The sequence below is a fragment of the Phocoena sinus genome, chromosome 8, assembly GCF_008692025.1.
Source record: "Phocoena sinus isolate mPhoSin1 chromosome 8, mPhoSin1.pri, whole genome shotgun sequence".
Taxonomy (NCBI): Eukaryota; Metazoa; Chordata; class Mammalia; order Artiodactyla; family Phocoenidae; genus Phocoena; species Phocoena sinus.
The window spans coordinates 33931484-33944937 of NC_045770.1; the positions used below are offsets into that span (position 1 = coordinate 33931484).

Genomic DNA, 13454 nt, shown 5'->3' on the forward strand with positions numbered 1-13454 from the left:
AAAAGAGAAAAAATTTACTTAATGTCCTGGTTCCCTAATAGGCATTTGATGGAGTGTAACAAAAGATGGTTTGTTAATGTTATCTGAAAGAGAGATAAGCAGGAACTAAAAAGGGCAGGAAATTGAATGTGCTCTTCCCTCCCACCTCATCACCAGGTTTCAGATGAGTCTGGAAAGGTCATTCACATAATTATTATGGTAACTGGTTCAAGGCCTTTTGAGCACAGCTGATCTGATTGTGTGTTAATGGATGCATAAGCAAGATAAGGAACAGGTAAAGTAAAGGAAAAAAATCTGCCTGTAAGATTGCCATAGTAGATAAACTGATGTTGTTTTATAGCATATGGCTTTTTTATTACAGAACAACCCGAAGTTTGCCCTTGTGTAAGGGGTCATTTAAGCATCAGTGACAAAATTTTACTTCTTTGTTGTTGGTGGCCATGTGACATATCTAGTGATCTTTCTGGGGTCTGCAAAAGGTCATATGGTGAAATGAAACCTGCCAGAAAGCTGTAGCTAATATAAAGTGGTCTGAATTTTCAGGTCCAAGACATGTGAAAGGCATCTGGAGACTTCTGTCTGACCAAACCAAGGCAATAATATACATCTTGTTACAAATAATTGACCATATTTCTCAAATCTGAATTCAATTCAGTAAACATATTCAATACTTGCTGCATATAAGAATACTCTAGGGATCCAAACATTTAGCACAGTAGACAGATACACACAGCTGCTCCAATGGGGCAGGCTAACTAGTGAAATATGGGTGCTCATATGGTTCCAAAGAAAAGATATTGAATCTCGAGTAAAATAGGTGGGAATTAATAGAGAAGTGGTATTTGACCTAAACCTAAACCCTGAAGACTGAACAAGGATTGTGAGGGCAGGGTATTTTAGACTGAAGTATCCGAGTTGCAGGCCCACATAGGCAGGAAAGCATGTGGGTATAAGGCGCAGGAAAGCATGTGGGCATAAGATACAGGAAGGGGTGTCTGTGGTTGATTAAAAGATGAGTTTAAGGGGCTTCCCTGGTGGTGCAGTGGTTGAGAGTCCGCCTGCCGATGCAGGGGACACGGGTTCGTGCCCTGGTCCGGGAAGATCCAACATGCCACGGAGTAGCTAGGCCTGTGAGCCATGGTCGCTGAGCCTGCGTGTCCTGAGCCTGTGCTCTGCAATGGGAGAGGGAGAGGCCACAACAGTGAGAGGCCCGCGTACCGCAAAAAAAAAAAAAAAAAAAAAAAGATGAGTTTGAAAATGTAAAGTGGAACTTGTGCTGGTTATTAAATTACCATCTCTCAGCTTCACTCTTCTTACTCTGCTTTGTGATACAAGGGCTAGGATTCTGGAAACCACATTTCTGCACTGCCAAGAGGGGGGCACTGGAGAGAGGCTGCAAGGATAGAGAAGGGAGAAGGGACATACTCATTGTTGCTCACTGTCTGCTTGAGATTCCTGTGAATGGCATCTCAGTGGGGCATTCTTCCCAAAGCAGCAAAGGAACCAATTTGAGTTTTTCCAACACTTGTAGTTCGAGCTGTATCACACCGCCACCTTGGAAAACTTAGCACCAGCCAGCTGGCTGGTGCTTACTCCTCAGAAGTCTGAGTCCCAGAGGAGTGCCTCCAAACTTCTAAGTTTTAATGATTCCAAGTCTTCCTTTTTTTCATTCTGCCTAAGAGATGGTAGCTACTTCTTGCACTTTTTAACTCTCCATATTTTAAAGTTCTTGTTTTGCTCTGTGTGACCTTGCTAACAACTTATATAGACTATTCTTAAACACCAAGTACCACCAGTTGAAAACATCACCAACTTTCTGGTTTTTCTTATTTACTGCATTTCTTTTTAAAAAAATGTTTTATTTTATATTGGAGTTTAGTTGATTTACAATGTTGTGTTAGTTTCAGGTGTACAGCAAAGTGATTCAGTTATACATATACATATATCTATTCTTTATCAGATTCTTTTCTCATATAGGTTATTACAGAATATTGAGTAGAGTTCCCTGCGCTATACAGTAGATCCTTGTTGATTATCTATTTTATATATAGTAGTGTGTATATGTTAATCCGAAACTCCTAATTTATCCCTCCCCCCAACTTTCCTCTTTAGTAACTATAAGTTTATTTTCTAAGTCTGTGGATCTGTTTCTGTTTTGTAAATAAGTTCATTTGTATCACTTTTTTAGATTCCACATATAAGTAATATCATAGGGTATTTGTCTTTCTCTGTCTGACTTACTTCAGTTAGTATGATAATCTCTAGGCATACCACATTCAGAGAGAGCCACTGAAATGAAATATTTATTAGGGTCCTAAGAAATTCCTTACTTGCATTGTCCTTTGACCTCTTACCTCTCATTTCCTTTCAAGAATTTTGTGTCCGGTGTTTAAAAGCCAACCTGGGAAATATTAAAGACACACTTTCTTCCCAAACTAAAGTCACTGAGCTGAATGCTAAGTAAAAAAAGGCAACACTCTTCCTTTCTATTTCCTGCACATACCACCAACCACTTTAAAACGTTGCATAATAATGTAGTTGCAAAAAGGCAGCTAACTAAGTCTGCCTGACTCTAGCCTTCTACTCTTAATATTCAGCCCCAGTGGGTGGATGAGTGGCCAGCAAAAGAGAATGTTTAAAATGTTCATTTCCAACTTGACCCAGATCATTTCTCTCCTTTCAGAAAACATTACATCTAAATTATTAGAAGACAAATGGATCTTACTATATTATTACAGCAGTGTGGGGAGAAAAGCTTCTACTGCCTCTGCAGATAACCCATTTTCCCTCTAACAACTTTTTTCGAGAACTTCTACATTATACCCAATCTAATTCTGCTAGTTTAATCCCATAATGTTGGAATTTCACCCTTTTCCCACTTTGTTGAAACTGGAGATCAGCTTGTGGGTGATCTCTTGATAATAACATTTTATATGTCTAAAACAGCCTTTTCTTCCAAAGTAATTAATCCACCTCCCCTTTTTTACACTTTGCTGTATTTCCCTTGCCTTTACACACCTTTGTTTCCTGATGGATCCTCATTAAGCATTTCCCATTTTTCTGGGGAAATTATACTAGGTTGGCCAAAGAGTTCATTCAGTTTTTTCTGTAAGATGGCACTAGTAGCACTTAGTTGTCTTTAACTTCATTTGAAACAATTTTGTTAGATTGTATTGACAGCTATTATATCAGCATGCATTTAAAAAAAAAAACATCAAAATTGGTGAATTTTAATATTGAAGATCGAAGAAAAAAGCAACATTTTAGGCATATTATGCTTCATTGTTTAAAGAAAGGTAAAAACGCAACTGAAATGCAAAAATAAAAAATGTGCAGTGTATGGAGAAGGTGCTGTGACTGATCGAACATGTCAAAAGTGGTTTGCAAAGTTTTGTGCTGGAGATTTCTCACTGGAGGATGCTCCACGGTCGGGTAGACAAGTTGAAGTTGATAGTGATCAAATTGAGACATTAATTGAGAACAATCAACATTATATCAATCACACATTGAAAATCATTTGCACCATCTTGGTTACTTTAATTGCTTTGATGCTTGTGTTCCATATAAGTCAAGCAAAAAAAACTTTCTTGACGGTATCTCCACATGCGATTTTCTACTTAAATGTAATGAAAACGCTCCGTTTTTAAAACAAATTGTGACGGGCGATGAAAAGTGGATACTGTACAATAATACATAATGGAAGAGATCGTGGTGCAAGTGAAATGCACCACCACCAACCACACCAAAAGCTGGTCTTCATCCAAAGAAGGTGATGTTGTGTATATGGTGGAATTGGAAGGAAATCCTCTGTTATGAGCTCCGTCTGGAAAACCAAATGATTAATTTAATTCCAACAAATACTGCTCCCAATTAGACCAACTGAAAGCAGCCGTTGATGAAAAGTGTCCGGAATTAGTCAACAGAAAACCCATAATCTTCCATCAGGATAACGCGAGACCATATGTTTATTTGATGACCAGGCAAAAACTGTTACAGCTTGGCTAGGAAGTTCTGATTCATCCACCGTATTCACCAGACATTGCAGCTTCGGATTTCCATTTATTTCGGTCTTTAAAAAATTCTCTTCCAGGGAAATTTCAATTCCCTGGAAGACTGTAAAAGGCACCTGGAAGAGTTCTTTGCTCAAAAAGGTAAAAAGTTTTGGGAAGGTCGTATTATGAAATTGCCTGAAAAATGGCAGAAGGTAGTGGAACAAAAGGGTGAATATTGTGTTCAACAAAGTTCTTGGTAAAAATGACAAATGTGTCTTTTATTTTTACTTAAAAACCGAAGACATTTTTTGGCCAACCTATACCTTTGCAGAATTGACCGATACTAAACATAGCATGTGACAGTCACTTTATGCATTCTTTCTGTACTCAGTGCTGTGTAATTCTATGATTCTTTTTTTTCTATGATTTTTTTTCATAATTGTGATACTTCACATAAAGAATATCAAATGGACAGCAGAGACCTTCTTGAGAGGCTGTGTGTTTTGTTCATCTTCCTATTTATTTATTTATTTTCATGAGGGGAGAGGGAGTAGCAAAGAAGGAGTGGAGAAGTTGAAAAAACTAAAGTATTAAAAGAACTTAACTTGACAGTTGAATCCTACCTAGAATGAAATGGACTTTAAGGATCAATTTAGTAAGCATATTTCAAGACTTCCAAAAGTAAACACATCAAACTTATTAAATAAGCCTGCCTGGTGAAATTTCCCATATTGCTTTTTCTCCATGAATCTAGTTCTCTAATTTGTTTTACAGTATGCCCTCCTTTTGTTTGCAGCTTTAGTGCAAATTCCGGCATTTAAGAATTATTTAACTGTAGAATATACTAAAACATTTGACATCAAGCCAAATAATTATTTTTTCATTTTTGGAATTGATCAGTTCACTTGGGACTTTTCAGGCATACTTGGTACCACAACATGGGCAAATGGTGAAAAACATTACTTTTAAGGTATTATTTAATCTCGTGCATTTATCTAATATATATGAGTTTGGAAATCTTCCTCAGATATCTGCCAAATAACTCCTGGATGAATTTTAAATTATTGAAATATGTTTCTACTTATAGGCATCTTTTGTTGGACCACTCAACACTTTTAATAGACCAGAAAACAATTTATTTTGTTTTTAGTTTATTATGATCTTGCTCCTACTCAGATTTAAACAGAATTGCACATATATTATTTCAATCAGTCCTAATATTAGAAAACATGGTGAGTACTATTGTCATGCCCTAAACCTCCTCTTACTAGCTGAATTTTTCATATTTATTAATATGTTTTTTCACCCATAGACTACACCTACTTCAAACACATTTATAGAGCATGTTTTATCTCCAAGTACTTTATAGTTATGCTGTGGGAGTTAGCTCACCACGACTGAGGTTGAATGATTAGTAACTCTGATAGAGATGCATTTATGCAAATTATAATTATAGAGTCTAGAAAGGACTCTGAGGCCTTATCACCCTAAAAATCCCTAAAACTACAACACTCTATTTAAAATAAATCATAATACTCTAATCAAATATAATCAAAATCTCACTCCTGTTCCTATGCCCAATATTTATAATGTAAACATCATTGACAAGTGATTATATATTGTGAGATTTAAAACCTCAGAAATAGAATCATTAATCATAGCAGTCATTAGAGTGTGATGTAAATCATCTTTCTGATTTGGGGAATGATTGCATGTTATACATATTGACAGCTGGTGCTATCATGTTATCATTATTTCAGGAGAGACTGAAGTAATCAATTGCATCAGTGTAACTATTTAAGATTTTTGTACTCTTGTCTTATTATATCTTATCAGAATCTATATCCTATACATAAGGAGGAAATAGCACCTTATCCCCTTTTTATTTCATTTCATTTTATTTCATCATTGCTGAAGGAAATTTAAGAATGATACTGAAATTTTAAGACAAGTAAGCAAAGAGATGTAAATCTCTTCTTTTATTTAAAGACTTTTCCTTTATGTTAAAATAGCAAAACTATACACATTATTGTTCATAGAAATAACCAGAAAGATAATAATTGATTACTTCATCAATTCCCATTTGCCCTTGTTTTAAAAAATTAATAACCACCAAGGAGCTTCAAGGTTTCATTCAAGGAAAATAAAACCTAGCAAAATAAGTGATCCAAAAATAAGATATGTCACATCTTAATAAACAATTGTGTCTAATTTTAGAAGGATATGTACTTACTTGCCAAGTGCAAAGCATTCCATCTTAACAGTTGTTCCCTTAGCAGCTGTAACTATGAAAGGGAAATGGACCTCAATTTTCGGCTCATATTCTCCCATCACACCTGGGAAATAAAGAATAGTCTTTAAACATTAAATGAATGTCACAATTTCTCTCCAGTCCTGTAGATTGGAAAGCACTGTGTTGTCTATATCTGTTTGAAGACTGCTAAACTTTCGATGTACTGAAATAAGAAGTACTCATAGACTGAATCATTATGATGAAATCTTAATCTTCCCTTAAGGATTGGATTGCATGTATATTCAATACCATTTAAAATAATAATTATTGAAACTGCTAATCTACATTGGTAGTTTAGCTACTGATTATATTTCAGAGGAAATAAATAACTATGAACAAATCCTATGGTAAATAATGGTGTTGATTTTTTTTTTTTTAATAAGTAAATGTCTCGGAACTTTCTTCGTCATTTTCAGATAAATCAATGTTTATTTGTTAAGTCAACATATATTTATTGAATATCTATAATATGTATGCAGTTTGCTAGGCATTGTGGGAGTTATAAAGATAAATCAGCCATGGATTGTGCCCTCAAGCACTCAACAACTGCATTCTTAAAGAAACAGCATATACTCAAGGATGGGAGAAGAGCTATATATCAAAATCACTGTAATGTAAGATAGGAAGTGATGAGTGCTCTGCCCTGAATGAGGTATCCCTAAAGTATTATGTGCATTTGAGGGAATTATAAGAATAGTTAGAATTTGTATAAGTGAGAGAAAGGAGAAAGTAAATGGAAATACAGGAACAAAGACAAAGAGATAGGAAACCACCAGAAATAGGAATATTAGTTTTTCTGGCTTCTTGGTATGTGAAGGGAAATCATACTAGGAAAATTTGGAAATATAAATGGACTCCAAAAAATAGAGGACCTTGGGCTTCCCTGGTGGCGCAGTGGTTGAGAGTCCGCTTGCCGATTCAGGGAACACAGGTTCGTGCCCTTGTCCGGGAAGATCCCACATACCATGGAGCGGCTAGGCTCGTGAGCCATGGCTGCTAAGCCTGCGCATCCGGAGCCTGTGCTCCGCAAAGGGAGAGGCCACAACAGTGAGAGGCCTGCGTACAGCAAAAAAAAAAAAAAAAAAAAAAAGAGGACCTTGATTATCAGAGCAAGACATTCAAATTTTAATCTGTAAGTAATTTGGAGCATATGGAATTTCGAATAGGAAACTGGCATTTTGTTGAGATGTATATACTGGAATTGGAGCAGAGACCAGTAAATCAATTATATTATTTCAATAATGCAAGTTAGAAATAATGAAAACCTAGACTTGAATTATACAGCAAAAAAAGAGAAGAGGCATTAGAATGAGAAAAAAAACAAGAAAGACTTGAACTTTGCACATAATAAGGGTACTGGAGATAAGGTTGTGGGCCTCATCAATAACAACAGTAAGATTTCCAGCTTGGGAGAGGGGTAGGTGATGTAAGTGAAAGAAAAGCATGCAGCTATGGTGGGAAACTTAATGATTTCTATTTTGGAAGTATTGTCTTTGATACCTATAAGATATTTAGAATGCAGTGAGAGGATGAAGCTGGAGATGAGTTCTGAACAGGTGATATATGCTTAATATCATCACTCACAGGTGGCAGTTAAAGCCATGAGATTGCAGAGAGCTTTAACCTATCAAAAAACAATACACTATAACTGAGTCATTTTGCTCTATGGCAGAAATTAGCAGAACATTGTAAATCAACTATACTTCAATTAAAAAAAAAATCATACACTAGTGATGCCTGGTGAATTCCAGTGCTTGTGTCCTCAGGCAGCCCTGGAGCTAATTTCCCCCAGAAAATAATTTTTAGCAGATCCCTATGTGTAAAGTACCACAGAGGACACAATTGTGATTGAGCACAGATGCTTCTCTGAGGACCTTGTGTGTGTGTTTTGGGGGGTGTCTCTGTATAGGGGCATATGTGCACATAGAGATCTGTGTATGTGTATAGCTCTATGTGTAATTCCTTGGTGTGTGTGTATGGTATCAGGAGGGAGAGAGGAGGAAGAAACACAGACAGAGGAAGAAGTAAATGTCATAAGATATGAAGGCAAGATGCACTGGGCATGCAAAGGGAGAAATGGTTACCTTTGGCAAAGAAAACCCTTATGTGTTCATTTATTTTTTTTTTATTTTAAATTTTGATTTGAGATGGTCCTTGAAGGAATAAAGAATGTAGACAACTTTAGATGGAAAATGTTTAAGTTCACTGAGGACAAGAATATTATCTTTGCTTTGTTGTTGTTTCCTAGATTTTGCAAAGCAACATAAAGAAAATATTACTGATGTTTTCATCAGAGATTGGGCTTGTGTACACTGGCTCTGCTCATGACTAGCCTACAGCACCTCTGACAAGTCAGTGACCTCTGTGTCTCATTTTCTAATCTGAAAACTGAAGAAATAGAAGAAAACTACCATTAATGTAATACCCTGCTCTGTCAGGCTAATTCCCTTGTTTCCTTCCAAGTCTAATGTTCACTGAGCACCAAGTTCCTGATACACAGCAAGTGAATTGAGAGGTTAGTACTACAGTAATACTCAAAACAGATGTTTAAGCACTTCTCTATCTCTTTCTCAATATTGTTTCTCTCTTCTACTTCATTTTTCCTATATCCTTCTGCCTCACCCATATATTTTCCAACTTCTTTTCTCTTTTTTTATATATATTTTCCCTGTATATCTCCTGAATGACAGTATTTGGCCTGCCTAGTGTTGCCTGGCTGAGTGTATCCAATAATGAGGAATATATCTTTAATGCTTTCTTACTTGGAAGCCCTCATATAAGGACTTCTAGGCATCCTGTTCAGTGGCTACCTTGACTGCCTACCTGAAGCAGTCCCTGAAGTCAGCTTCTGATCTCCTCATCCACTCTTAACATTGATTCTGTAGTATTCGTGTTCCTGTCTCCCTGTTAACCTGATGATTTAATAATACATGATTTATTGTGATGCTTATTAAGCTTAAGCTTATTAAACTCAATGCCTTACTTGCATAGGTCCCTGTGAGTGCTGGCAGTTGTTGAGTTCTGTAGAATGTTGTAGAAAGGCAGTGGAAGTCAGGCTGAATTTAGAAAATATTTCTATATAATTATTTCTAGTAAATTGTTTAAAGACATCTCAGAAGAAAAGAACCTGAATCTTCAAACTCCAGTAATATTTTTTGATTATTTTTTTCCTAACCTAACTAAAAATTCCCTTTAGAATCCACTTTTATGTTAATACTTTTGTATTCTTTATATTAAAGAAGGTCCAATAATTGTACAACATTTCAAGCCCTTCAAAACCTGGATCTGCCTCAAAACAATACCAAGATATCACTGATATTAGGGGCTAATATGAGTCAGACCCATGTCTTCTCTCAAATTCCCTTCCAGATAACGTTTGTGAATTGCAAAGAAGACATTCTTTTATAGCTTTAATTCTTAAGGATGATTCAAAGGAAAGGCATTCCTGGTAGGGTTTTGGGAAGTAATTTTTGCCCATGTAGTGGCTTCTGGTGCTACTTAAATGATTCCTTTATATCCAAAGACACTGTTAAGCCTCACTCCAGGGCCAAAGAGGTTTGCTAATATCTGAACTGGATACTAAAAATAAAATTAAAAGGTTTAAGTACAAGCCTTCAAATTATATTACCTAATTTGAACTACACTGTAAGAAATAACTAGTTCTTTTAAATTTTACTCTCATAGTGGTGATATAAGGACAGATTAGAAAGCTTCTTAGGTATGTCTTGTTCTTTAAACACATGATTACATTCAGGGATTAAGTTTTGCTTTGTCTTTCATGGGATAATTATGTTACAGCTAAAGTTCAGTTTAGCTTAGAGAGGGCAGACAGCAAGCAGAAGAACTACAATCCTGCAGCCTGTGGAACAAAAACCACATTCACAGAAAGATAGACAAAATGAAAAGGAAGAGGACTGTGTATCAGATGAAGGAACAAGATAAAACCCCAGAAAAACAACTAAATGAAGTGGAGAGAGGCAACCATCCAGAAAAATAATTCAGAATAATGACAGTGAATATGATCCAGGACCTCAGAAAAAGAATGGAGGCAAAGATATGGAAGATGCAATAAATGTTTAACAAAGACCTAGAAGAATTAAAGAACAAACACCTAGAAGAATTAAAGAAGAAACAAACAGAGAAGAACAATACAATAACTGAAATGAAAAATACACTAGAAGGAATCTTTAGCAGAATAACTGAGGCAGAAAAATGGATAAGTGACCTGGAAGACAGAATGGTGGAATTCAATGCTGTAGAACAGAATAAAGAAGGAAAAGAAATGAAGACAGCCTAAGAGACCTCTGGGACAACATTAAATGCACGAACATTCGCATTATAGGGGTCCCAGAAGAAGAAGAGAAGAGAAAGGACCTGAGATAATATTTGAAGAGATTATAGATGAAAACCTCCCTAACATGTGAGGGGAAATAGCCACCCAAGTCCAGGAAGCTCAGAAAGTCCAAGACAGGATAAACCCAAAGAGAAACATGCTGAGACACATAGTAATCAAATTGACAAAAATTAAAGGCAAAAAAAAAAAAAAAAATTAAAGGCAAAGAAAAATTATTAAAAGCATCAAGGGAAAACCAACAAATAATATACAAGGGGAATCTCATAAGGTTAACAGCTGATTTCTCAGCAGAAACTCTACAAGCCAGAAGGGAGTGGCACAATATATTTAAAGTGATGAAAGAGAATAACCTACAACAAAGATTACTCTACCCAGCAAGGATCTCATTCAGATTTGATGGAGAAATCAAAAGCTTTACAGACAAGCAAAAGCTAAGAGAATTCAGCACCACCAAACCAGCTCTACAACAAATGCTAAAGGAACTTCTCTAAGTGGGAAACACAAGGGAAGAAAAGGACCTACAAAAACAAACCCAAAACAATTCAGAAAATGGTCATAGGAACATACATATCAATAATTACCTTAAACGTGAATGGATTAAATGTTCCAACCAAAAGACACAGGCTTGCTGAATGGATACAAAAACAAGACCCATGTATTTGTTCTCTACAAGAGACCCACTTCAGACCTAGGGAAACATACAGACTGAAAGTAAGGGGATGGAAAAAGATATTCCATGTAAATGGAAATCAAAAGAAAGCCAGAGTAGCAATACTCATATCAGATAAAATAGACTTTAAAATAAAGAATGTTAAAAGAGACAAAGAAGAACGCTACATAATGATCAAGGGATCAACCCAAGAAGAAGATATAACAATTATAAACATATATGCACCCAACATAGGAGCACCACAATATATAAGGCAAATGCTAACAGCTATAAAAGACGAAATACACAGTAACACAATAATAGTGGGAGAATATAGCCCATCACTTATACCAATGGGCAGATCATCCAGACAGGATATTAATAAGGTAACACAAGCTTTAAGTGACACAATAAACCAGATAGATTTAATTGTTATTTGTAGGACATTCCATCCAAAAACAGCAGATTACACTGACTTCTCAAGTGCACATGGAATATTCTCCAGGATAGATCACACATTGGGTCACAAATCAAGCCTCAGTAAATTTAAGAAAATTAAAGTCATATCAAACATCTTTTCCAACCACAATGCTATGGGGTTAGAAATTAATTACAAGGAAAAAAAAGTAAAAAACACAAATACATGGAGGTTAAACTATACATTACTAAATAACAAAAAGATAACTGAAGAAATCAAAGAGGAAATAAAAAAATACCTAGAAACAAATAACAGTGAAAACATGATGATCCAAAACATATGGAATGCAACAAAAGCAGTTCTAAGAGGGAAGTTTATAGCAATAAAATCCTACCTCAAGAAACAAGAAAAATCTCAAATAAACAATCTAACCTTACACCTAAAGGAACTAGAGAAAGAAGAAAAAAAAAAAACCCCAGATTTAGCAGAAGGAAAGAAATCATAAAGATCACAGCAGAAATAAATGAAATAGAAACAAAGAAAACAGTAGCAAAGATCAATAAAACTAATACCTCCTTCTTTAAGAAGATAAACAAAATTGATAAATCTTTAGCCAGACGCATCAAGAAAAAGAGAGATAGGACTCAAATCAATAAAATTAGAAACAAAAATGGAGAAGTTGCAGTGGAAACTGCAGAACTACAAAGCATCATAAGAGACTAATACAAGCAACTCTATGCCAATAAAATTGGCAACCTGGAAGAAATGGACAATTTCTTAGAGAGGTATAACCTTCCAAGACTGAAAGAGGAAGAAATAGAAACTGTGAAGACTGATCACAATTAATGAAATTGAAACTGTGATTAAAAATGTTCCAACAAACAAAAGTCTAGGACCAGATGGCTTTACAGGTGAATTCTATCAAACATTTAGAGAAGAGCTAAAACCTATCCTTTGCAAATTCTTCCAAAAAATTGCAGAGTAAGGAACACTCCCAAACTCATTCTACAAGGCCACCATTATCCTGATACCAAAACCAGACAAAGATACGACAAAAAAAGAAAATTGCCAACCACTATCACTGATGAACATAGATGCAAACATTCTGAACAAAATACTAGCAAACAGAATCCAACAACATATTAAAAGGATCATACACCATGATCAAGTGGGATTTATTTCAGAAAAGCAAGGATACTTCAATATATGCAAATCAATCAACATCATACACCATATTAACAAATTGAAGAATGAAAACTATATGATCATCTCAATAGAAGCAGGAAAAGCTTTTATAAAATTCGACACCCATTTATGATAAAAACTCTCCAGAAAATAGGCATAGAGAAACCTACCTCAATATAATAAAGGCCATATATGACAAACCCACATTCAGCATCATTCTCAATGATGAAAAATTGAAAGCATTTCCTCTAAGATCAGGAAGAACACAAAGATGTTCACTCTTGCCACTATAATTTGACATAGTCTTGGAAGTCATAGCCATGGCAATCAGAGAAGAAAAAGAAATAAAAGGAATCCAAATTGGAAAAGAAGTAAAACTGTCACTGTTTGCAGATGACATGATACTATACATAGAGAATCCTAAATATGCCACCAGAAAACTACTAGAGGTAATCAATGAATTTGGTAAATTAGCAGGATACAAAATTAATGCACAGAAATCACTTGCATTCCTATACACTAACAACAAATGATCAGAAAGAGAAATTAATGAAACAATCCCA

The 13454-nt window shown here is 35.5% G+C and overlaps 1 protein-coding gene across 1 annotated transcript in view; it reads right to left on the reverse strand.

Annotated features, from left to right (window-relative positions):
- Window positions 1-13454, reverse strand: part of CNTN5 (contactin 5) — a 1462970-nt gene that overhangs the window by 353830 nt on the left and 1095686 nt on the right. The window contains exon 9 of the mRNA XM_032640142.1: window positions 6226-6328. Within this exon, the coding sequence (XP_032496033.1) occupies window positions 6226-6328 (103 nt within the window). The remainder of the gene's footprint in view (window positions 1-6225; window positions 6329-13454) is intronic.